This window comes from Zophobas morio, unplaced genomic scaffold, assembly GCF_036711695.1.
Source record: "Zophobas morio isolate AGI-343-1 ecotype UQ-CSIRO unplaced genomic scaffold, CSIRO_AGI_Zmor_V1 ptg000031l, whole genome shotgun sequence".
Taxonomy (NCBI): Eukaryota; Metazoa; Arthropoda; class Insecta; order Coleoptera; family Tenebrionidae; genus Zophobas; species Zophobas morio.
The window spans coordinates 11,863,052-11,890,924 of NW_026972136.1; the positions used below are offsets into that span (position 1 = coordinate 11,863,052).

Here is a 27,873-nt window from a genome sequence, read left to right on the forward strand (position 1 = left end):
GACAAATTCTTAAACTACCATTCGGTTTTTCAACAATAACCAAATTGCTAGCCCATTCAACTGGTCTATTAACTTTACTTATTATACCTTTTTGCTCTAAATCATTTAAAGTCAATTTTAATTTATTTTTAATTGAAATTGGGACTCTTCTCGGTGGTCTGTTAACAGGGATCGCATTTTTTCTTAACAATATTTTATGTACACCCCCAAATTTACCTGTTCCCACAAACAAATCTTTATTTTCATCAAGAAAATTTTCTTCAGTTAATGTTTTTAAATTATTTACTCTCTTGACGAGACCTAACTGAATGCACGCATTTAATCCCAACAAAGGTTGATTATTATTATTACACACATAGAAACTAATCAAGTGTCGTTTACCTTTAACAGTACAGTCCAAGTCAATAAATCCTAAAGGCTTAATTTTATATCCTCCCCATGACTCTAACAACATTTTTGTGTCCCTGACTATCTTATTCATACACTTGAGTTGCCTCACTAACTTTTCTGGAATTGTGTTAACCTCCGCCCCAGTATCTAATTTCATTTTCACAACAGAACCGCATAATTTTACATCTTCATACCAGGCTTTACCAACAGTGTTAACACCCGAACAATATTTCTTAATGCCTTCCACCATAAGCGTTGCTTCTGAACCACTAGCAGTGAATTCGTCATTCTTAACTTCTCTAACTTCCTTAACTCTACAACAAATTTTAAAGTGATTCATTTTACCACACCGGTGGCACTTCTTTCCAAAGGCAGGACAATTACGAACACAATGCTTTGTTTTACACCTGGTACACAAAAATCTCGTTACTGTTTCTTGTTTCTTCTGACTATCGTCTTGCTGTTTCTTCTTATAAGTTTCTGAACTTGCATTCTTCTTCTGGAGTGCTTCCACAGCTTTCGCTCCTTCTGTCTGCACCGTCTGTATATAGCCCTTGGCTGCTTCATTTGTTCTACACATGGTGACCACATCTGCCAGGGTGACACTTCCTTTAACAATTAACTTTTGCTGTACTTCTTTGTCAGATATTCCAAAGATTATCCTATCTCGTAGCATTTCTTCGGAGTCTTTGAATTCACATCTTTTAACTGCAGTCCTCAAATCATTCACAAAATGATCGAAAGATTCACCACACTCTTGTTTTCGATTGTAAAACAAGAATCTTTCATAAACTATGCTTTTCCTAGGATTAACATACTTCATAAACTCTTCCACGACCGTTTTATATACTTTCTTCTGTGCGTCTGTCAACTCAAAGTTACTGTATATTTCAATACCCTCTTCTCCCAACACATTAAGGAGTATGGCAATTTTTACTGGATCCTCTTTTAGGCTTCCACCACTTGCCAACATATAAACTTCAAATTGACGTATAAATTTTGTGAAATTTTCCTGCACATTTCCTTCAAAACTAAACTTTCTCGGCGGTTTGATATCCATTTTCTTCAACTATAATTATTCGTTCATCAAACTACTACAACGACTGCGCCATGTTTTATATTGGTTTTAGAATATTAATAAAACCAGCTTCTACAATTATTTGTTTATTCTAATCCCTTACGTATCTAACAACATTCTCTAAGCCTACTTCTATAACAGAGAATGTGCCTTTAACATCCACACTCGTTGTTGGCGCAAATTTGAATTTTGCAACTAATGTTGAATCTAACTCTAAATTTTCCATCTTCTGGCCTTGTAAAACACTAGCAACGTCGGAAAGAACACCGAAACCTGCATTTTTATTTAACACTTCGTCAAGTTTTTGAGATACTCTAGTACCAATATTACCCCTTACTGCGTTTGCTTGTTGTTTAAATTCTTTCACTAAGTTTATGTCATCTACCAACAACATGTTGGGTTTTTCTAACTTTTCTATTACCTCACATACGAATTGATAATTGCTTCTTAGAAAAGCTAGATCTTGTCGCAAATCTTTGTTTTCCAAAATATTTATGCAATCTTTAATCGATTGAGAAGAATCTTCGCTAAACTCCGTAACTACTTCCTCAAATTCTTTGATATATTTATCATAATAAAATGTGGCCTGTAACCATGTGCCCCACCTCGTTATAATCGGCTCTGGGGGCAATGGTATGTTTGGAAATTTTTCCTTAAAATGTTGCACTCTTAGTGGGACTTTGACAAAAATCTTTTTACCATTTGCCACTAATTTATTAACAGAAGGTAACTGCAAACGTATTCCTTCAGCCACTCTGTTTAAACCGTGGGCAATGCAAGTAGAGTGAATTAAATTGGGGTACAATATTTTTAGATTATTCCCTGCTTTCAACATATAACGAGCTGCATCCGAGATCATCAATAAAATTTTATTTGGCAAAAATAGTGACGTAAGACTGTCATTTACAAATCTGGTAATCGTATTGCCATTTGTTTTATCTAACATTTTCAAACTTACTACATACCCTCGACTAGGAAAATTTTCATTTAAGATTCCAACAATTAAACTTGCCACGTATCTTCCACAACTATCGGTTGTTTCATCGACAGCGAACCATAAATAATTATCTCCAATGCGATGTTTAATTTCGTTGTAAACTTGCTGAAACACTGGGCCTACATAATTTTTTCGGAGAGTACTTTCAACCGGAATATGTCGATTGCAGTTTTTTCAAGGAATTCTTGAAGAGGGCATTTCTCCAATTTTTTTAAAGGTATATTGGACTGGATCATCGTTTTACATAAATCGAAATTAAACTGAAACTGCTCATCTTTTGTGGAAGTAGATGCAACAGATTCATGTATGGTCTGCTGTTTAATTTTAGAAACTTCAAACATTTTGTTCCTTTCTACATGAAGAGTCGTTTTGACATGTTGCGTCAGGTTTTATTTTTTATCACTTTGAATCTAAAACAACGTACATATACAGGATTAACAAAGGAAAATAGATAAAAAAAAATTTGTGGTCTTACGGTTTTCACACAAGCTCTCCAGAATATTTTGTTGTTTTCTAATTTTAATTCTGGAAAATCCCTTATCCACTCATCCGGCGTCGATTTTACTTTCGGCATTCTTTTAAAATATTAGTAATATTACCAAAAAGAACTCAACATGTAACAAGGGAGAACCACGTATAACACTGTACTACGACAGATGCGATAGACTGATGGTTGTGAAATAAACGGTTCATTTACTTAAAAGTTTCCATTAGAAAAATTTTAAGGTAGGTAGTTGGGTACAATAATCCTTTTTTCTAGAAAATCTTCAACGGTCTTGCCGCAAAATGCCGAAAAAGAACATCTGGTTAAAAGCTTTAATTCATTATCAACGGAAGTAAGGATTTAAAGTCATAAAATCTATGGAGTATTTTTCCAATCCTATAATAAAATTTTATTACCCAAACGACCGGAACCTATTCACAGAAAGGGTCTTGAGTAAGTGTACTTCAATGGTCAAGTCCAGGTAAAATGCATACGATACGATATGGCTAACTAACAAGTATTTGTCATTCCGACAAGGCCGGCATTTGAACAAAATATGCATTAAAACTCAAATTCGTCGAAAAAAGCATTAAATAAGCATATAAGTTTTAATATGCATAAAATTGAAAAAAAAGCAAATAAGCGTAAAAAAAATGTGTCAAATGACTCCAAATTGTATCATAGTTACAGATATAAAAAAGTTTTGAAGTGCTTACATTTTTCACAAAAAGCATTAAACCTAGAAATCCGCTCTCTACTAATGAGTATCTGGATTCGTACACATCTAAATGAAAATCTGGCTACTATTTTTGTCGATACGGCTTCGATTGTTATTTCTTCTGCCTTGTTTAGTAACTCCTTCAAGAAGATATATCATTTATGTAACAGGTTAAGAGCCGACAGTGCGTGCGTTCGACTTAAACTTATGGAAATTTGATTCTATGCTAAACAGTTTAATGTTACTAGAGCGAATACGTATCATTTACAAAAGTTTTTACGGCCGCAGCAAACATAATGTGCATGCTTGGTACCCTGTATTTAAATGGACCCAAGTCGTGCCGGATTCGGACTTGTTCATTTGTGTTGCAAAGAGAGAAGAGATTTGGCATCTAGACTGTCAAGAAGTGTTACAAATTTTAGCAATTTTCTATTTTTAGTGAATAGTTAGTTATTGTTAGCAAACTGAAAAAGTTCTCTCAACCTGTGATTACTAATTAGACACATTAATAAATTCCATGCATTTGTAACAAAAGTTCACGCAAATCATCATAAAAACCCCTTTCATATCACATACTCTTTTGATAAAATGCCATTCAGTAATTTTCACCACCGTTATAAAGGGTGTTATTTAAAAGCACTCTCGTTGAGTGCCCTGATAAAAAACCCTAATTACTCACGAACTCCCAAGACGTGAAGAAACATGTAACAATTAGTCAGCAGCTGGGCGCTCAGTCCAAAAAAGGTAACATGCCCATGCCTCCCACATTACTTATTATCAATTCGGAGCGATTTGTAAGTTTCACTATTTCTTGCGCGGTTTCTCCGAACGTGCAAGAATCAGTATTCTGCTCTTATATGTCCGCCGTCGAAGACAATAGAGGCGCCGGTTGAGTTTTTACAGGCTACTCACATATTCTGTGTCAGTGGACATCATAGGCATGAAAAAAGTGATGGACTGCACGGCGACAATCAAAGCAAATTGCCATGAAATACCGTCGGTATTCCGAGGTAATTGTATTTTTATTGCTGATTCTGAAGCTGAAACAGCCTTGTTCTCGTAGGGACATTAAACAAATGTTCCGGTAAATAGTGGAACTGATTTTGAAAGATTAGATTGATTTGGATGTAAATGTTGATTAGAATTTCTGATGGGAATGTTCTTAAAACAAAATTCCGAACTCTGGAATGCCGTGATATTTAATAACCTCTAAAAGTTGTTTTTAGAGCACGAGTTATCTACAACGTCTAAGTTTCTTTGTAATTTCGACGAATTAATTACACTATAGATCTTAAGATCATCTGCAAACAGGAGATAAGAAACGTCCAGAACATCTGAAACATCATCAATAAAGATGCTAAAGAGCAGGAGACCTAATGTGGATCCCTGAGGGACACCGGTCGCCTGTTTGAAATCCACACATGAGTACATCGGCGCTAAATTCAAACTGACCCAAAGTCGAATATTATTATTGCTTTCATCTGTAGTCGCATCGATTTTAGAAGTTTTTAATATTATTAGCTTTTCGATTTCAGAATTTCTCAGTTTTCCGATTTTTATTTTGGAGTTCTTGCATTTTTTAATTTTTTGTTGTCGATTTTTCAGTTTCGTCAATTTTTTCAGCTTTCAATGCTATAATTTTTAGATTTGACGGTTTCTCGTTTTCTCAATTTTTCCATTATAAGATACTTTTATTTTTTGATTTTTCAATTGTTTATTTTTTCGTTATATCCGATTTTTTACTTTCGCTATTTTTTCAACATTTCGGTATTGCATTTTTTTTTATTGTTGAATGTTTCATTTTTCTCAATTTTTCAGTTTTCGATTTTTTAATTTTACAATTTGTCGATTTTTCCATTTCTAGAAAATTTTGTTTTCCGTATTTTTCTATTTCTCGATTTTTAATCAGTTTTTCGGTTTTACAGTTTCTTTTTTTCAATTTTTCAAATTTTCAGTTGTTTTTTCAGTTACCGAAGTTTTCAGTTTGTCAAGTTTTAAGATTACAATTTCTAAAATTTCTCGGTGTTTCAAGTTTCGTTTTTTCTATTTTTGATTTTCAATGTTGCAATTGTTCGATTTTTGTGGTTTTTAAATTTTCATTTTTTTCATTTTTAAGGCTACAATTTTTGCTTTTCCAATTGTTGAGCTCTTAATTATTCGATTTTTGTAGTTCTTCGATTTCTCAATTTTTAAAAACCGAATATTTCAATGTTTCTTTTTCAATTTTTCAGTTTTACAAATTTCAGATTTTTGTGTTTTTTTTTAAATTTCACTTTTAATAAGTTTGTCCTTTTGTTGAAAAATTAAATAACGAAAAATTGAGAAAATGAAAAATTAAAAATAAAGTACTTCCAAGTAGGTAATTCCAAATTATTTTGTTTCGTCAATTTTTTGATTTCCCAATTCGAGATTTTTATATTTTTCTTTTTTTCTAATTTATAATTTTTCGATTTTTCCGTGTTTCGATTTCTCCATTTTTTAGTTTTTCGATTTTCATTATGAAATGGTTGCATTTTTTAGTAACATTTTTGTATTTTTCGATATTTTAATTTGTAGATATTTTAATTTTTGGATTTTCTAATTTGATTTTTTAATTTTTCGATTTTCTATATGTTGACTTTTACAATTTTTCGTTTTTTCGATTTTTCAAGTTTGGTTTTTCAATTTTTGATTTTCAAATTTTTAAATTTGCCGATTTTTAATTTTTCACTTTTTTCGAAAAATTGTTAGGGTTTTTATTATTCAATTTTTGGCTCTTTCATTTTCATTTTTTGAATTTTGAAATTTTTTTTTGTATTTTTGATTGTTTAATTTACAGAACTTTTTGTTTTTCGTTTTTCCAATTTTTCACTTACTCGATTTTTAATTAATCAGGGTTTTCACGTTTCAATATTACAATTTTTCGATTTTTCAATTGTTTTTTCAATAATCCCATTGTTCAATTTCTCAATTATTTCATTTTTCGATTTTTCAATTTTAAAATTTTTCAATATTTCATGTTTCAGTTTTCAGTTTTTAAGTCTCATTTTCCGGTTTTTTTCAAGTTTTCTTTATTTTTTCAATTCTTCGATTTTTCAATTCAATTCAAAATTTCGGTTTGAATAAATTTGTCCTTTTGTTGAACAATTAAGAAATAAAAATCGAGAATTTGAAAATTTTGATATCGAAAAATTGCAAAATTGTTTCTTTTTGTCGATTTTTCAATTTCCCGATTTTTAACTGTTTTGTTTTTTGATGTTTCAGTGTTACAATTTTCCGGTTTTTCAAAAGTTCAGTTTGGATAAATTTGTCCTTTGTTGAACAATTAAAAATGAAAAATCGGGAAAATGAAAAATGAAAAATCGAGAATTTCGAAAAATTGCAGAATTGCTTCGTTTTGTCGATTTTTCAATTTCTCGATTTTTTTTTTAATCTGGGTTTTGGGGTTTCAATATTACAATTTTTCGATTTTTCAATTATCCAATTCAATTTTTTGATTTTTCGATTTTTCAAATTTTCGATATTTCAAGTTTTAAAATCTATGGATTTTGAAATTAAATTTTTTTGTATTTTTATTTAATTTATAGAAATGTTTGTTTTTGTTCTTTTTTTCAATTTTTCACTTTTTCGATTTTTAATTAATCAGGGTTTTCAATTATCCACTTGTTTAATTTCTATTTTTTTCATTTTTCAATTTTTGATTCTCATTTGTTCTGTTTTTTCAATTTTTCATATTTTTCCAATTCTGCGACTTATCAATTTTAAAATTTTTTGATTTTTTGATGTTTCAATTTCAGGATTTTTTATTTTTTCGTTTTTCCAATTTTCCAATTACCGATTTTGCTGTTTTATTTTTAATTGTTCTATGTTTTTACAATTTTTCAATTTTTCGGTGTCTCGATTTTTTAGTTTCTCGATTTTCATTTGAAATTTTTGGATTTTTCATTTTAAAATTTTTGTATTCTTCATTGTTTCAATGATACAATTTTCCGTTTTTCCAATATTTTAGTTTGGATAAATTTGTCCTTTTGTTGAAAAATTAAGAAACGAAAAATTGAGAAAATGAAAAATTAAAAATAAAGTATGTACTTCCAAGTTGGTAATTCCAAAATATTTTGTTTCGTCGATTTTTTGATTTCTCATTTCGAGATTTTTATATTTTCCTTTTTTTTTAATTGATAATTTTTCGATTTTTCTGTGTTTCGATTTCTCCATTTTTTAGTTTTTCGATTTTCATTATGAAATGGTTGCATTTTTCAGTAAAATTTTTGTATTTTTCGATTTTTTAATTTGTAGATAATTTAATTTTTCGATTTTCTAATTTGCTTTTTAATTTTTCAATTCCTAGATTTTCAATTTATCACTTTTTCAGGTTTCAGTGTTACAAATTTTCGATTTTACAGTTACTGTCTTTTTCTCAATTGTTCCATTTTTTTATTGTCTTTTTGCTACCCAATTTTTTCAATTTTTCGATATTTCAAGTTTGGTTTTTCAATTTTTGATTTTCAATTTTTCATTTCTTCAATTTTTCCACTTTTAATTATTTTTTTTTCAAATTTTTAAATATGCCGATTTTTAATTTTTTACTTTTTTTGAAAAATTATAAGGATTTTTATTATTCAATTTTTGGCTTTTTCATTTTCTGATTTTTCAGTTTCTTTATTTTTCAATTCTTCGATTTCTCAATTTTTTGATTTTTAAAATTCAATTCAAAATTTCGGTTTGAATAAATTTGTCCTTTTGTTGAACAATTCACAAATAAAAATCGAGAATTTGAAAAATTTTATATCCAAAAATTGCAGAATTGTTTCTTTTTGTCGATTTTTCAATTTCTCGATTTTTAATTGTTTTGTTTTTTGATGTTTCAGTGTTACAATTTTCCGGTTTTTGAAAAGTTCAGTTTGAATAAATTTGTCCTTTGTTGAACAATTAAAAAATGAAAAATCGAGAAAATAAAAAATGAAAAATCGAGAATTTCGAAAAATTGCAGAATTGCTTCGTTTTTTCGATCTTTCAATTTCTCGATTTTTAGTTAATCAAGGTTTTGAGGTTTCAATATTACAGTTTTTCGATTTTTCAATTATCTAATCCAATTTCTCAATTTTTTCAATTTTCGATTTTTCAAATTTTCGATATTTCAAGTTTCATTTTAAAATCTTTGGATTTGAAATTTTTTTGTATTTTTGATTATTTAATTTATAGAAATTTTTGTTTTTGTTTTTTTTCAATTTATCATTTTCTCGATTTTTAATTAATCAGGGTTTTCAGGTTTCTATATTAGGAGTAGAACTTTTCGATTTTTTAATTGTTTTTTCAATTATCCACTTGTTTAATTTCTCATTTTTTCATTTTTCAATTTTTAATTCTCATTTTTTCGGTTTTTTCAATTTTTCTTATTTTTTCAATTCATCGACTTATCGATTTTAAAATTTTTCGATTTTTTGATATTTCCAATTTCGGGAGTTTTTAATTTTTCGTTTTTAAAAATTAAACATAAAACTGCAAAATCGGTAATTGGAAAATTGGAAAAACGAAAAAATAAAAAATCCCGAAATTGAAACATCAAAACATCAAAAAAAAAAATGAGAACAAAAATTGAAAAATGAAAAAATTAGAAATTAAACAAGTGGATAATTGAAAAAACAATTGAAAATAAAAAAATTGTAATATAGAAACCTGAAAACTCTGATTCATTAAAAATCCAGAATATGAAAAATTGAAAAAACCAAAAACAAAAATTTCTATAAATTAAATAATCAAAAATCCAAAGATTTTAAAATGAAACTTGAAATATCGAAAATTTGAAAAATCGAAAAATAAAAAAATTAAAAAATTGTATTGGATTATTGAAAAATCGAAAAACTGTAATATTGAAACCCCAAAACCCTGATTAATTAAAAATCGAGAAATTGAAAAATCGACAAAACGAAGCAATTCTGCAATTTTTTCGAAATTCTTGATTTTTGATTTTTCATTTTCTCGATTTTTCATTTTTTAATTGTTCAACAAAGGACAAATTTATTCAAACTGAACTTTTCAAAAACCGGAAAATTGTAACACCGAAACATCAAAAAACAAAACAATTAAAAATCGAGAAATTGAAAAATCGACAAAAAGGAACAATTCTGCAATTTTTCGATATAAAATTTTTCAAATTCTCGATTTTTATTTCTTAATTGTTCAACAAAAGGACAAATTTATTCAAACCGAAATTTTGAATTGAATTGAAAAATCAAAAAATTGTAAAATGGAAGAATTGAAAAAATAAAGAAACTGAAAAACCGGAAAATAACACTTAAAAACTGAAAAATGAAACTTGAAATATCGAAAAATTTTAACATTGAAAAATCGAAAAATGAAAAAATTGAGAAATTGAACAATGGGATAATTGAAAAAACAATTGAAAAATCGAAAAATTGTAATATTGAAATCTGAAAACCCTGATTAATTAAAAATCGAGTAAGTGAAAAATTGAAAAACGAAAAACAGAAACTTCTATAAATTAAACAATCAAAAATACAAAAACAAAAATAATTTCAAAATTCAAAAATTTTCAGAAACTGAAAAATCGTAAAATGAAAAAGCCAAAAATTGAATAATAAAAACCCTAATAATTTTTCGAAAAAAGTGAAAAACTAAAAATCGGCAAATTTAAAAATTTGAAAAAAATAATTAAAAGTGGAAAAATTGAAGAAATGAAAAATTGAAAATCAAAAATTGAAAAACCAAACTTGAGATATCGAAAAATTGAAAAAATTGGGTAGCAAAAAAACAATAAAAAAATGGAACAATTGAGAAAAAGACAGTAACTGTAAAATCGAAAATTTGTAACATTGAAACCTGAAAAAGTGATAAATTGAAAATCTAGGAATTGAAAAATTAAAAAACCAAATTAGAAAATCGAAAAATACAAAAATGTTACTAAAAAATGCAACCATTTCATAATGAAAATCGAAAAACTAAAAAATGGAGCAATCGAAACACGGAAAAATCGAAAAATTATCAATTAAAAAAAAAAAGAAAAATATAAAAATCTCGAATTGAGAAATCAAAAAATCGACGAAACAAAATAATTTGGAATTACCTACTTGGAAGTACATACTTTATTTTTATTTTTCATTTTCTCAATTTTTCGTTTCTTAATTTTTCAACAAAAGGACAAATTTATCCAAACTAAAATATTGGAAATTCGGAAAATTGTATCATTGAAACCATGAAGAATACAAAATATTAAAATGAAAAATCTAAAATTTCGAATGAAAATCGAGAAATTAAAAAATCCAGGAACCGAAAAATTGAAAAATTGTAAAAACATAGAAAAATTAAAAATAAAACTGCAAAATCGGTAACTGGAAAATTAGAAAAACGAAAAAATAAAAAATCCCGAAATTGAAACATCAAAAAATCAAAAAAATTTAAAATTGATAAGTCGGAGAATTGAAAAAATAAGAAAAATTGAAAAAACCGAAACAATGAAAAAAAAATTGGTCTAAAGAGTTTCGACAGTACTTCCCTCGCTGTCGGAAACGTGACGACTGCATGCCTATTATGTTTTTTTTCGCAGTGGATTTCAAAGAATTCGGTTTTGTAGTTCCTGAGTAAATCAATAAAATAAATTTACGCATTCATTAATTTTTTTGGGTCACCCTGTATATGCAAATCCAAAAAAAAATCAATGGAGTGATAAATCACAAGTACAGACTCATCATATTTTGTACAGTTTAGATAGGATTTATTCGGCAAACTTTCGAGCTGACGTCATCAATTTTTTGGAGGGGATAAGCAAATGTATTTTGACTAAACATTTATTATGCTCTTTATAACCTTAAAACATCTTCAAGATTTCAAAGCATTCGGTTTTGTAGTTCCTGAGTAAATCAGTAAAATAAATTTACGCTTTCATTAATTTTTTTCAATCACCCTGTACATGCAAATCCAAAAAATATGAATGGGGTGATAGATCACAAGTATAGACTGATCATATTTTGTACATTTTAGATATGATTTATTCGGCAAACTTTCGAGCTGACATCACCAAGTTTTTGGAGGGGATAAGCAAATATATTTTGACTAAACATTTATTATGCTCTTTATGACCTTAAAACATCTGCAAGATTTCAGAGCATTCGGTTTTGTAGTTCCTGATTAAATCAATAAAATATATTTACGCATTCATTAATTTTTTTGAGTCACCCTGTATATGCAAATCCAAAAAATATGAATGGAGTGATAAATTACAAGTACAGACTCATCATATTTTTACAGTTTAGATAGGATTTATTCGGCAAACTTTCGAGCTGACGTCATCAATTTTTTGGAGGGGATAAGCAAATATATTTTGACTAAACATTTATTATGCTCTTTATAACCTTAAAACATCTGCAAGATTTCAAAGCATTCGGTTTTGTAGTTTCTGAGTAAATCAGTAAAATAAATTTACGCATTCATTAATTTTTTTGAGTCACCCTGTATATGCAAATCCAAAAAATATGAATGGAGTGATAGATCACAAGTACAGACTCATCATATTTTGTACATTTTAGATATGATTTATTCCACAAACTTTTGAGCTGACGTCATCAAGTTTTTGGAGGGGATAAGCAAATATTTTTTGACTAAAGATTTATGATGCTCTTTATAGCCTTAAAACATCTGCAACATTTCAAAGCATTCTGGTTAGCAGAATAAAAATGAAATTTCAAAATGTTTTATAATTTTGATTTTTTTTCCAAAAATCTAGACGTTTCGGGTGAAAAGTCAATTCGGAGTTGTAAACTACATGTGTAGGACTATGTTATTTTATACAATTGAAAACCCATTTACTATGTACAATTTTGAAGTGACGTCATCGCATTAGTGGTGGGGATGATTAGACAAATTTTGGTTAGCGTTTTACCATCTACATGATATTCTTAATATAAGTGCAAAATTTCACAACAATAGGTCTAGTACTTTCGGAGATTATCTGTCTAATAAAAATCCGGGACGGCAGACGGACGGACAGACGGACGGACAGACGGACAGACGGACAGACGGACAGACAGACGGAAATGGGAGACCTATTTCTTCGTCTTCTAGGGGTCATGAAAGATCGAGAAAACGTAAAAGTAGAGAGTCGGCCGACGGACTCGATTACAATACTTCCTTTGCTTACGCTCGGGAAGTAAAATTGAAAAATCGAAAAATTGTAATTTAGAAACCTGAAAACCCTGATTAATTAGAAATCGAGAAAGTGAAAAATTGAAAAAACCAAAAACAAATATTTCTATAAATTAAATAATCAAAAATCCAAAGATTTAAAAATGAAACTTGAAATATCGAAAATTTGAAAAACTGAAAAATGAAAAAAATTGAGAAATTGAATTGGATAATTGAAAAATCGAAAAACTGTAATCAAAACCCTGAGAAATTGTCAAAAATCGACAAAACGAAGCAATTCTGCAATTTTTCGAAATTCTCAATCTTTAATTTTCATTTTCTCGATTTTTAATTTTTTAATTGTTCAACAAGGGACAAATTTATTCAAACTGAAATTTTCAAAAACCGGAAAATTGTAACACCGAAACATCAAAAAACAAAACAATTAAAAATCGAGAAATTGAAAAATAGACAAAAAGAAACAGTTCTGCAATTATTCGATATCAAATTTATCAAATTCTCGATTTTTATTTCTTAATTTTTCAACAAAAGGACAAATTTATTCAAACCGAGATTTTGAATTGAAAAATCAAAAAACTGAGAAATCGAAGAATTGAAAAAAATAAAGAAACTGAAAAATCAGAAAATGAAAAAGCCAAAAATTGAATAATAAAAACCCTAATAATTTTTCGAAAAAAGTGAAAAACTAAAAATCGGCAAATTTAAAAATTTGAAAAAAAAATTAAAAGTGGAAAAATTGAAAAATTTGGTAGCGAAAATTCAATAAAAAAAATTTCTGATTTTTCAGTTTATTTTTTCAATTCTTCATTTCTCAATTTTTTGATTTTTCAATTCAATTCAAAATTTCGGCTGAATAAATTTGTCCTTTTGTTGAACAATTAAAAAATGAAAAATCGAGAAAATGAAAAATTAAAAATCGAGAATTTCGAAAAATTGCAAAATTGCTTCGTTTTGTCGATTTTTCAATTTCTCTATTTTTAATTAATCAGGGATTTGGAGTTTCAATATTACAGTTTTTCGATTTTTCAATTATCTATCCAATTCAATTTTTTAATTTTTTTATTTTTCGATTTTTCAAATTTTCGATATTTCAAGTTTCATTTTAAAATCTTTGGATTTGAAATTTTTTTGTATTATTGATTATTTAATTTATAGAAATTTTTGTTTTTGGTTTTTTCAATTTTTCACTTTCTCGATTTTTAATTAATCAGGGTTTTCAGGTTTCTATATTACAATTTTTCGATTTTTCAATTGTTTTTTCAATTATCCACTTGTTTAATTTTTAATTTTTTCATTTTTCAATTTTTGATTCTCATTTTTTCGGTTTTTTAATTTTTCTTATTTTTTCAATTCTTTACTTATCAATTTTTAAATGTTTTGATTTTTTGATGTTTCAATTTCGGGATTTTTTATTTTTTCGTTTTTCCAATTTTCCAATTACCAATTTTGCAGTTTTATTTTCAATTTTTTAGTTTTTCGATTTTCATTTGAAAGTTTTGGATTTTTCATTTTAAAATTCATTGTTTCAATGATACAATTTTCCGATTTTCCAATATTTTAGTTTGGATAAATTTCTTTTGCTGAAAAATAAAAAAAAACACGAAATTGAAAAGTTAAAAAACTAAAAGTTTAAAACTCAAAAAATTGTAAAATCGGAGATTATCGTAATATCAGCCAGGACAAAATTATGTTCGGCAGATTTTGCTTTATTGTAGCTTAATTAATTAAATTAGTCTTCTCCTCTGTTTTGAAGAGACAAAATCAGTCAAATTTCATTTTTTTAACGTAGATGTTTGTTATTTGAAGGTGCTAATCTTCGAATTCTTTCGAACCATAAACAGTCGAAGTTACGCGTGTACTCAGTCAGTGAGACAACATGTTTTCCCGTTAGATACCTGTGTCAAATATAATTAATATTGCCCACAGTTGCCCTGTATTTTTACAAGTAAAAAAATATGACATTCATAACTTCATAATATTTACTTTTAAGACGACAATTTTAAAATTATTGTCATTACCAGACTCTTTGGTTATACATACTGCACAAAATAATATTTTAAATTTCTTCCAAACATAACACTTAAAACAAAGGTTCTACACACCTGGTTTATGGCAGCACTAAATCCAGCCTGACATGATCCCTGCCGATGGTAACCCCATTGATCTGCAACAAAAAAAATCTATTTTAACTGATTAATTTATAACAACCGGCTAATAATCGCGAGTGGGCACTTTAACAAGATAAATACAGAGTCTGGTGCTTATGTCCCTGATTATTTATCCATTGACCGTTACATCAAAGCTCTTCGCTCTGGAATTTCATGTAAACATCGCTCCCAGCGCGGAGGCGCTAAAACCACTTCACTATAAAAAAATCATATCGAAAACATACCGGGAAAAATATTTATGAAGATGGTTTTGTAACAACGGGGCGTCTATTGTTCTGTAATTGAACAAGGAAAATGCTCTTTCAATGATAACATAAATAAAGTAAATTTCTGGTGTTCAATTTAACTTTCAGTGTATGCTTTTTTTATAGCGGCTATTAATATTATATGATCTTAGGCGTTATGTAATTCTTCAGAACTTGCACCTGTACTTTTTGTAAACTATCAAAAGTTTTCACTGTTGAAACGAAGACCACCACCAAAGCCACGATCCCCTCGAATTCATAAAACCAGTAACCCGAAACGAAGCAACCCCAAAGCAAGCACTTCCTGAAGTCTCAACATTTGTCAGGGAAATCGAGCGCTTCTGTTTGTTTACGAACAACACACACATGCAACCAATTAAGCTAAGCGAAGCATGTCAAATCTAACAAATCATCACAACTTAGTTTTGAATCAACCAACACTCCATTGTTGGCTTAAATTGGCTCGAAGTTCGGACGGAAATGGAAACAGCTTTATTACTGTCGTCTGTGGGCTTTTTCGGTTTTTCACGGATATCTGAGTTTACCTGAATTTAATGTGATATGATGGAAAAAAAAACGATAAAAAGTTAGAAATCCCGTAAATTTCACTATATTGTTCCTTTTTTTTGTTCTTTTTTGGTGTTATTAAGTTTGTTCCTTTTCCCAAGTTGTGTATGATAAATTTTGAACATTTCGGCAAGTTAGTATTTCTTGAAAACATTTTTATTTTACCTGAGCTGTTACACTCCTATTAATAAAAGGTCGTCTGAAAACAATTAACTGTAGCAAAATAGTGGAAAAAGGTGCATTAAAGTCATCATCAAAGAAGCCGCTTTGCAAATTCGCTAACCCACCCCTCATAAAAGCCCATCTTTACAACTTCCTTTGGCACATATAAAACAAAAAGAGCCGAACCATATTCCCGGAAAGCCCATAAAAAATGCTAATGCCAACAGCATGACGGTGGTGCCTTTGTGACAGTCCCCACTTGACATTTTTATTTTCGACAAATATGAACCATTCCGGTCCATAAAACTACCGAGGAACATTCGGTAACACGAAACTTTTCGTCCTGGTCCCTGCAAGAGCAGAATGATAATCACGTATGCAGAACTGTAGATTTATGAGAAATAAAAAAAGGAATCGAAGCCCATTTGTCTGTCGTCACGTCCCGAAGTCGGTTTTTTTACGCTAATTTAGAGATACAAACATCATTCCGTAGTTAATAACCAGAAGCTCATATTTAGACTACGAGAAAATAAACATTGGGGTGTGTAGTCGTTGAACCCTGTTAGTGCCACTAGCCTTCCACAAATAATGAATATTTTTAGTCAAGAGGCTAATTTATGTAAAGCGGGATGGAAATGCAAATACATTTGGATTAAGTCGTTATGGTTGGTTGGGTCTCATTTTTTAAATAGTTTATGGATGAACGTATAAATTCTTGGGTATGTGTTTATCTTTCAAATTCTTCTTTTCGGAAGATTCATGTTTCTAATTTAATTAAAAGATTAAAGTGTCAGCATTAACGTTAATTCTAATTTATATTTATACGATAATTTATAATGTGGGCAGTGGCGGTGTTCGGGACGCTTGGATAGAAGAACCTCAGGTTTGCCTTTATTTAGTATTCCCGTGATCACGCTGAATTTAGAAGCTGTACTAGACACTAATTAATACAGCTTGTCTTGGACACTAACTTAAAAAAAAATAATGTAGTTAGTAATAGAAGTGTACTAGTACTATACTTGTTTTTTTTTAAGTTATTTAAAGATAAACACAACTGTTTCTAGAATAATGACAAAAATTCTATCAAGGTATTTAGACACGACTTCTCTTATCTTTGAAACACAATTAATTCTGCATGTATATTATTAATACAAATTTAGTTATTACATTTTTTAAAAATAAACATGTGATATATTTTTTTAATAATGCAATGAGGTGTTTAGAGGGTATGTAAACTTTGTTGATCATTAAATCAATGTAATATAAAATTTTCAAAAAAGTTCCTTACGCGGCTTCCGAGACAAACTAAATGATTATTTACCTTTTTTATTCATGTGCCTAAGATTATAAATGTTAATACATTATTAAGCCACAGACAAAGAATATAAATTTCAAGTGAGAATTATTTAGCAAAATTAGAGTCATCCACACCTAAAAAACTCATACATTTATTATTTGGTCAAGAGGAAATATTTGTGATTACAGTATAACCTCTCTTGTTTCATGTTTTTATGATTATTATTGTCACTATGTTGTACATCTTTAATGACATACCAATACCACAATATACATTCCTGTATCTACTTGGTGAATACACTTTAAATAACTTTTTAAAAATAATCCGAACGCACGATTATTCGAACATCCAGTAATCCGAACCTCTAGAGGCTAGTTGAAGTCGATACCTCTTTAATCCGAACTAGATGACGCTAGATCTTCTTTCTGCACGTGTTGTACTAAATTTTTTGAAATTTTTAAAAATTGCGATATTTCAATGCACTGAATTATAATTAACTAATTCTGGAAAAAAGGTTGAAGTAATCGAAGAAATGAGGCCGGAAGTGACTTCTGCGGCCCGAAATTTACAAGAAAAAGTATTTAGTTAAATTTCGAAAATCGTCGAAATCTGCATAGTCGAAAATTTCATTTTCGAAATACAGTATAACCTCGATAATCCGAATTAATTGGGGAAAGGTGTGTTCGGAATAGCGATTTGTTCGGATAACAACTTCGAAATTTCGAAAAGATACATTCGAAAAAAATATTACTTCGTGACCATAGCCATGCTATGTTTTTGGAATCAACACGTCGGGATCTATATCTCTGAACTCAATCAGAGTTTTAGATTACTTTTTCAAAAATGAAATTTCCCATTAAGTATTCGTATTACCTCCCTTGTGCAAATTTCGACCCATTCTCGACGATTTTCGAAATTTAACTAAATACTTCCATATAGATTTTGGGTCGCAGAAGTCACTTCTGGCTTCATTTCTGCGATAACTTAAACCGTTTTTCCAGAATCGTCAATTGAAATATCGCAATTTTTAAAAATTAAAAAAAAATTGAATTTTACACCGAATTTTCCGAAAATATTGCTCCGTTACCATAAACATGCTATATTTTTGGAATCAGCACGTCGGGATATATCTCTGAATTTTTTCAGAATTTTTAGACAACTTTTTCCAAAATGGAATTTTACACAATGGTAGTACTTGCCAAATAACCTACCCTCTAAGAAAATAAAAGGAGGGTGGGCCAGGCTAGTATTTGCCAAAATAAGACTCATTTTGACAAATGATTTACTGTTATAAGAAAAGATACTAGCCCCACCCACCCACCCCTTGTTTTCTTAGAAGAGTAGATCATCTGCCAAAATCAATCTTATCTTGGCAAACATAAGGCTGATTTTTGCAAATGACATATTCTCTAGGAAAATAAGGGTGGGTGGGCGGGGCTAGTACTTGTCAAGATAAGACTGATTTTGGCAGATGCCCCACTCTTTTAAGAACGCAAAGGGTGGGTGGGCGGGGCTAGTACTTGTCAAGATGAGACTGATTTTGGCACATGACTTATTCTTCTAAGAAAATAAAGCATGGGTGGGTAGGGTCAGCACTTGCTAAAAACAAAAAAAATTAAAAATCAAAAAATGACAAATTGAAAAATCGGAAAATTGTACAACTGTATAATCGGAAAATCAAAAACTGAAATATCGAAAAATTGAAAAAAAAAACAAATCTTATATATAGAATTCGAAATTCCGGTTTTAACTTTTTTTTAGTTTTTAGATTTTTCAACTTTTGAATATTTCATTTGATAATTTGTTTGACAATTTTGCAGTTTTTAATTCCAATCTTTTGATTTTTAATTTTTCAAGTTCTCAAGTTAAAATTTTTCCTTTTCACGATTTGTCATTTTTCAATTTTTTAACAAAAAGAACAAATTTATTCGAACCGAAATCTTGAAAAATTGAAAATTAGGAACAAAATTTTCAGATGTTTTAAAGTTTCGGTAAACATGGCAAATCGCTGATCAAAAGTGCTTTTTCCTTCCTTTCAAAAACTCGGTGACAAAAAATCAAAAATCGAAAATTAACAAAATGAACATCTATTTTCTCGATATTTTTACAAATCAAATAATTGAGAATTGTGCATTGAAATATCACAATTTTTTAAAAAAATTACCTATAGAAAAAAGATCTTGCGTCATTTTTGCAAGTAGGTGCATGTTTTCGAGTTCAGTTCGGATTGCAGAGTTTTTGTTTAGATTAAAGAGATATCGACTTCAACTAGCCTCTGTTCGGATTACTGGATGTTGGGATAATCGTGTGTTCGGATTATAGAGATTATACTGTACTAAAAATTCTGAAAAAATTCAGGGATCTATGTCCCGACGTGCTGATTCCAAAAAATATAGCGAGTTTATGGTCACGGAGCAACATTTTGGAAAGAATCGGTACAACATGCGAATTTTTGAAATTTCCAAAGATTTCGATATTTCAACGGTTGATTCCGGAAAAACGGTTGCAGTTATCAAAGAAACGAGGCCAGAAGTGAGTTCTTGAGCTCGAAGTCTACAAGAAAATGTATTTAGTGAAGTTTCGAAAATGTCAAAAATTGGCCGAAGTTTGAAGAGAGGACCATTGAAAAAATTTCACTTTTAAAAAAGTTGTCTAAAAATTGTGAAAAAAGTCAGGGACGTGAATATCGACATACTGATTCCGAAAATACGGCATGTTGATGGTCACGGAGCAACATTTTCGAAAAAATCGGTACGAAATGCGAATTTTTAAAAATTCCTAAAAGTTTCGATATTTCAACGGTCAATTCTGGAAAAACGGTTGCAGTTATCAAAGAAACGAGGCCCGAAGTGAGTTCTTGAGCTCGAAGTCTACAAGAAAATGTATTTAGTGAAGTTTCGAAAATGTCAAAAATTGGCCGAAGTTTGAAGAAGAGAGGACCATTGAAAAAATTTCACTTTTAAAAAAGTTGTCTAAAAATTGCGGAAAAATTCAGGGACGTAGATCTCGACATGCTGATTCCAAAAATATAGCATGTTGATGGTCACGGAGCAACATGTTCGAAAAAGTCGGTACGAAATGCGAATTTTTGAAAATTTCAAAAGATTTCGATATTTCAAGGGTCGATTCCGGAAAAACTGTTGCAGTTATCAAAGAAACGAGGCCCGAAGTAAGTTCTAGAGCTCGAAATCTACAAGAAAATATATTTAGTTAAGTTTCGAAAATGTCAAAAATTGGTGGTATCGAAATTTTTAAAAATTGCGATATTTCAATGGACAATTCTGGAAAAACAGTTTAAGTTATCAATGAAGCCAGAATTGACTTCTGCGGCCTGAAATCTACAGGAAAATGCATTTAGTTAAATTTCGAGAGTCTTCTAGAATGGGTAGAAATTTGCATAAGATACCTAATGGAAAATTTCATTTTTGAAAAAGTTATCTGAAAATTCTGAAAAAATTCAGGAATATAGATCCCCACGTGTTGATTTCAAAAAGATAGCGTGTTTATGGTGACGGAGTAATATTTTTTTTAACGGATCTACTATCCATTGTTGCTTAAGAATACTTTATTTCTGTTAAAAAAAAAATGAAAGTTTATTTCTTGAAGTTTGTTTTAAGCATGTATGAAGTTGTTATTCAATTCCCTTTCAGATTTTTGGGAAAGTCGCTGATCCGAATAAATCGCTAATCCAAACACACCTTTTTCCCAATTAATTAGGATTATCGAGGTTCTACTGTATTGTGTGTTTATTTGTCAAATTCCTGTATTTTTATGTTTTGTTCTTCATGTTTCTGACTAATAGTACATGTAAGCTTACAATAAGAAAATAATGTTCAAATTCCAAATATTTTATTATTGAGTTTGTTTACTGTATTACACACAAAATAAGTGTAGGTTTTTAAAAAGTTTACTTTATCTTCAAGTGTTTGACACTGTTTCATTACGGAAGTTTTTAATTGCCATTTTTGGATTATTAATTCCTGTCTACGGTCTGCCCAATTTTAACGCGAAAAGTCCGATCGCTAAGATACGCTTCTAACTAAGTCTCAATTTATGCAGCAAATGTCATTTTGGAACCCGATCGAAGACTTTAGAAAAGTCCAAATAAGTATATAGCATCTAGTGTGTTACCGCGTTCTCCCTCACTAGTCCATTGTGATAAACAACTGAGCAAATTAGACTAAATGGATCTGGCAGGCAGAAAACCATGTTGCTCTTTAGGAATCTGTCGGTGATTCATTAGGAATTGGATCAGAGTGTCCACGCACATGTGTAATATTTTCGCAGTGATGTGGTCAGGACCAGGAGATTTGGACACTTTAAACTGTCTTAATTTCTCGCAAACGAGATTTGGAGTAAATATGATTTCCCCAAAGGAAATTGGATTAGGAGGACCAGATAATTTAGGTATGTAACCTAGTGGTTCTATTGTGAAAACACTAGAAAAGGTAGTGGCAAATATATCGGCTACGTGTTCGTTATTGTCTAAGATCTCTCCTGAAGAGTTTTTGAGCTGAGGAGTACCCACAGGACCCGATAGCTTAGTTCGTTGCTTTCGCGATGTTTTTTCGTACACATCTGGCCTTTCTGTGACTTTTATAGTCAACATTAGGGCCGGATGATTTGTAAGCGCGCCACAAGGCTCGGTTCCTATTAATTTGATAGAGAAGCGCGCCAGTGATCCAAAGCTTTTTGTGTGAGTGTTTCACAGTGACGACCTTGGTGTGGCATCCGACTACAAACTGAAGGGTATTTTTGAAGACGTTCCAATTATCGACAATCGATGGGTTTGAGAGTAATGATGTCCAATCTGTTTCCATCAAGTTTTGGTTTATTGCCTCATAATCTGTAACAGTCCTTATAGCTAAAACAGTCCTCTTCCAAGGTAACTGGCAGATTTGCAGGTCAACAGTCAGAATCAGGTAGTCAGAGTTACCTATTGGCGGGAGATACTCAAGATTTGTAAGAGAATGATCATCGAAACAGATATTTAGATCGAGAGTAGATGGATTTTGGTTTACTCTGTATCTTGGAAGCTGTGTCACCAGCTGGTTTAGGTGACTATTTGTCAAAAGGTCAACAAGAAATTGCGAAAAGGGTTTAAGTATAACAGCGGCTGGGATCAATGGGCCAAGGTATATCCGGCATGCTGAAGTCAGCAAACACAAGCACCTTGTCGTGGGAGTCCGTCAAATTCGACATTCGTTCTGATAGTATTGTATCGTTCTGAATGGGAGAGGATGAGGGTCTGTAGACACAGCCCAGAAGAAAAGTGGTACTTTTGTCAGATAATTCTAGAAACAATGTCTCCTACTGCGTCACTTAGAAGCTGGCCAAGATCTAGAGCACCAGACGCATGGATGGCTTCCTTTATTCTCCTTTGTGTTTTCTTTCATTTATTTTTTAATACTTTTGTGATCAAGTACTTTATATACCTCATACATATATTTGACTAACAACCCCCTCAGCGTCTTTCGTATATTTATTTATTAAATCCAAGATGTCCTTTTCTCCGCTAACTTTCTCCATAAAATCAACAATTTGATTAAATCCTAGGGAAAACACGTCCCGATTCTCAGTAATTAGTTTCTTTGCAGGCAATAACAAGTCTGACACAGGCGTCAAGCTTTCCGTGGGGTCTCTAGTTCTAGGCTTTTTAGACTGTTCGTCGCTACTGGTGCTGGCTTTAAAGAGAGCAGGATGGTCAAACTTAGAGGCCTCCTCATTATCAGTATTTAGTTGCTTTGCAGGCAATAACAAATCTGACATAGGCGTCAAGCTTCCACGGAGTAACTAGTCCTAGGCTTTTTAGACTGCCCATCGCTACCGGCGCTAGCTTTAGAGAAAGCAGGATAGTCAAACTCAGAGACTTCTTCGTCATCAGTAACAGAACGCTTATTACCAGTATAAATGCGATACAATAAAGAATAAAATGAGTCTACAGCATCATTAATATTGTTATAACTCTCTAGAAAATTCCAATTAATATTACAAAGCGCCTGATGTAAAGCAACAAAATTCGCTTTACAGAAATTATAAGTTTTTAAATTAATATTAGATGGAAAGTGATGAAAATTTGAGGGCCTAGAAAACTGCAAGTCAACATTTAAAGAGGGATAGTATTTTACCTCTTCCCTGAGTGCTGCCTCAAATTGAAATATTGAAAAATTAAGATGCACATTAGATAAAACTAAATCTAACAGCTTATTATCACAAGTATTCACCTCGTTGTTTCTAAAGTATTCATAAATTGCTCCAAGCAACCTACTTTATTACAGCTAGTAATGACATTACTAGAATTCGATAATTCAGGGATGTTGAAATCACCAACAATAATAAACTGTTTATCAATAAGAAATACTTCCAAAGCAGAAAATAGTATATCACGTAATGAGAGTTGTAAGAAGCACCTTACGCACGAATGGAAAAAGTTATTTCCATGAGTGCGTAAGGGCTTTACAACTCGAATTATGTACTATACTTTTTCTACGAGCACAGACAAAGAAAAAAATATTGTATTCATAAACATTAACATTTTAGTTTTATTAGATATTGTAATTATTTGTAGTAATTGTTTATTGTCACTGTACAGTTGTTAAACACAAGGGAATGGTCGGTAGTATTAGTTTTGTGGCTACTTGTACTCTGACTACAGGATGCAGTCACATTATGTTCTGAAATAGTGACATGGTTTCATTGTAGTTGACAACTCTTCAAAATATGCCAACATTACGTTTTCTGACAACGAATTTACTTTATTTTTTATTTTCCATTCCATACATTTTTGGTAGACGATTTCATATATTTCACGCGACTTTGTGGGCAATAGATTGTCGATAGCCGTTTTGGCCTTTTCAATTATCTCCGGCGGCGTGCACATTAATTCATCACTATCGCTAGAGATTTTAGACTACAATTAAATAGAATCCGTAAAAAGAGAGAAATGTTGATATTTTTTGCAGTAAATGTTACCTTGTTCGTTTTCTTCTTTTAAAATTCTTTGATTATGCCTCTTTTATTAACAGTAACGCTGACAGTGCTTCACAATTTTGTATTTGCCTGTCCGTATTGTCATTTTCACTACTAACCTAAACTGAATAAATCGAAAAATCATTAACTGTGCGATTTGCTTTTCTTACGCACGCTGTGCGTAAGGACACACATACATGATTAGCGAGTTGTGTGATCTTAACGATTTACAGTGGTGATCGTAGAAAAAAATATTTCTAAGTTATCAACAGAAACATCCGGAGGTATATAGACCACACCCATAACACAGTCGAACAATTTTAGAAAAAATTCTTGTTACAAGCATTCTGAAAATGTACTCTGAAAGGTTATTATGTGCTGAATAACTATCTAATAAGACATTATGCCTAGGTCGTCAAAAAAAATTTTTTTGGAGGTTGTTCATATGTAGTTTCAGTTAAAGTTCATATTGCACATAAACTGTAGATTCTTTTGTATGTTTGTGTTTCACTCATAAATTAAGTTGTTTCACAATTATATAATTAATTAATTCTTATTTTGTTAATTGCATTATACTATGTAGGTATTATACAATGTGTTGTCCTATAAATGGTGTACACTGTTGGGCAATAAATGCTATTACTATTATACAAACTGCAGAAACATATGAGAATAATCAACACTTGTTAAACTGTATTAACGATAAAAAAATTGAGTGCAATTTGGCAGGCAATTTAAAAATTGTAGCTTTAGTAACTGGCTTCCAATCTGGATAGACAAGAGAGAAAGCATTTCAACATCTGAAAACAATATTTCCTAAGCTTTCTGCTGCTAACATAAACCAAGGTAAAAACTAAAAGATTACAGTGAATTTCAGTTTTCATATTATGTACGTTTTCTATATTTAGGAATTTTCGTTGGGCTTGAAATTCGAATGAAGGATCAAATGTTCTACGCCTATTTGAATGATACGGAAAAATTTACTTGGGAATCAATTAGCTTAGTGATCAGTGAATTTTTAGGAAACAAACGTTCCACAAATTGTCTCATTACAATTTCTTTGCTGATAATCTTTTCATCGAGAAATCAAGAAAGTCGAAGAAAGATTTAAGAGAAAAACCCAAGTATTCATTCTTTCCGAATACATGAGACTTTTATAAAGAGTTAGATCCTTCTACATATTCTAGACCTCTTAAATATTCGTAGACATAATTAAATATCTGTCGACAGAAATCTGTGGAACTTTTTGTTAGTGCTTCTTGCGCGTTTTTCTATGTAACATTTCACTTCATTTTTACTTCCCGAGCGTAAGCAAAGGAAGTATTGTAATCGAGTCCGTCAGCCGACTCTCTACTTTTACGTTTTCTCGATCTTTCATGACCCCTAGAAGACGAAGAAATAGGTCTCCCATTTCCGTCTGTCTGTCCGTCTGTCCGTCTGTCCGTCTGTCCGTCTGTCCGTCTGTCCGTCTGTCCGTCTGTTGTCACGGATTTTTATTAGACAGATAATCTCCGAAAGTACTCGACCGATTGTTGTGAAATTTTGTACTTATATTAAGAATATCATGTAGATGGTAAAACGCTAACCAAAATTTGTCGAATCATCCCCACCACTAAAGCGATGACGTCACTTCAAAATTGTACATAGTAAATGGGTTTTCAATAGTATAAAATAACATAGTCCTACACATGTAGTTTACAACTCTGAATCGACTTTTCACCCGAAACGTCCAGATTTTTGGAAAAAAAATCAAAATTATAAAACAACATTTTGAAATTTAATTTTTAATCTGCTAACCAGAATGCTTTGAAATGTTGCAGATGTTTTAAGGCTATAAAGAGCATCATAAATCTTTAGTCAAAAAATATTTGCTTATCCCCTCCAAAAACTTGATGACGTCAGCTCAAAAGTTTGTGGAATAAATCATATCTAAAATGTACAAAATATGATGAGTCTGTACTTGTGAACTATCACTCCATTAATATTTTTTGGATTTGCATATACAGGGTGACTCAAAAAAATTAATGAATGCGTAAATATATTTTATTGATTTAATCAGGAACTACAAAACCGAATGCTCTGAAATCTTGCAGATGTTTTAAGGTCATAAAGAGCATAATAAATGTTTAGTCAAAATATATTTGCTTATCCCCTCCAAAAACTTGATGACGTCAGCTCGAAAGTTTGCCGAATAAATCATATCTAAAATGTACAAAATATGATGAGCCTGTACTTGTCATTTATCACTCCATTCATATTTTTTGGATTTGCATATACAGAGTGACTCAAAAAAATTAATGAATGCGTAAATTTATTTTATTGATTTAATCAGGAACTACAAAACCGAATGCTTTGAAATCTTGCAGATGTTTTAAGGTTATAAAGAGCATAATAAATTTTTAGTCAAAATATATTTGGTTATCTTCTACAAAAAACTGATGACGTCAGCTCAAAAGTTTTCCGAATAAATCGTATCTAAAATGTACAAAATATGATGAGTCTGTACTTGTGATTTATCATTCCATTCATATTTTTGGATTTGCATATGCAGGGTGACTCAAAAAAATTAATGAAGGCGTGAATTTATTTTATCGATTTAATCAGGAATTACAAAACCGAATGCTTTGAAATCTTGGGAATATTTTAAAGTTATTATAAGCATGGTAAACTTTTGTTCAAAATGTATTTGTTCATCCCTCCTAAAAAAATTGATGACGTCACCCTTAAATTTTGCTGAATAAATCCTATCTAAAATGCAAAAAATATGATGAGTTTGTACTTGTGATTTATCATTCCATTCATATTTTTTAGATTTTCTTAAGAGGTGGTTCAAAAAAATTAATGAAGTCAATTTATTTTATTGATTAAATTAAAGGCAACACTTATTATTAGTATTACACCCCAACCAACCCAATTTGGTAGACACAAAATTTGTTAAAGGAAAAACTCGGTTGAAACATAAGGGTAGCACGCTTATTTACATCGACTTTAACATTACAGACCTGCATTTGTTTTATGCGTTCACTTGATTCCGCGAATGTGAAATAGACATGTTTATAATCAACCAATTGTGAATTTCACCGTCAAGAATTAAAATAAAACCCAATGTTTTATATAATAAGCGGAAGTCGAAGCAATAAAACCGACGGTCGTTTTGTTTACAGTTTCTGTGTTTGGCTCTCACGTATGCTGTTACGCCTGTCATCTTAAATTAACAATGTTTATACATACACGATTTTCAGTTGCCTCTGATACGTAGGTATACGTGAGTAAATTGTTTCGTTATTTTATTGATTATTACAAATCAATATTCAAACGACCCAATTCATTTTCCCGAAAATTTGAGAATATAATAATTTTATTCTTAGTATTACACTACATCTATCCCAACTGATATACGTGTCCTTGCAAAAATGTTGATGACGTCATCGCAATTTTTTTTTAAATTCCCACTACAAAAATGTAATGAGAAAAAAAACACAATAGGCATGCAGTCGTCAAGTTTCCGACAGCGAGGGAAGTACTGTCTAAACTCTTTAGACCAATTTTTTCTAATTGTTCACGGGACGAACATAAAAAATTGAATAATTTTTTTTTGACTAATGGGTGTATTATCTCTTTTATAAGAGTTGTTCAGCACAAAATTACCTTTCAGATCAT

At 30.5% G+C, this 27,873-nt stretch overlaps 1 protein-coding gene across 2 annotated transcripts in view; it reads right to left on the bottom strand.

Annotated features, from left to right (window-relative positions):
- Positions 1 to 27,873, bottom strand: part of LOC135139438 (integrin alpha-PS2) — a 168,813-nt gene that overhangs the window by 28,440 nt on the left and 112,500 nt on the right. For both annotated transcript variants that reach the window (XM_064069673.1, XM_064069672.1), the window contains exon 5: positions 14,908 to 14,969. In XM_064069673.1, coding sequence (XP_063925743.1) covers positions 14,908 to 14,969 — 62 coding nt within the window. The remainder of the gene's footprint in view (positions 1 to 14,907; positions 14,970 to 27,873) is intronic.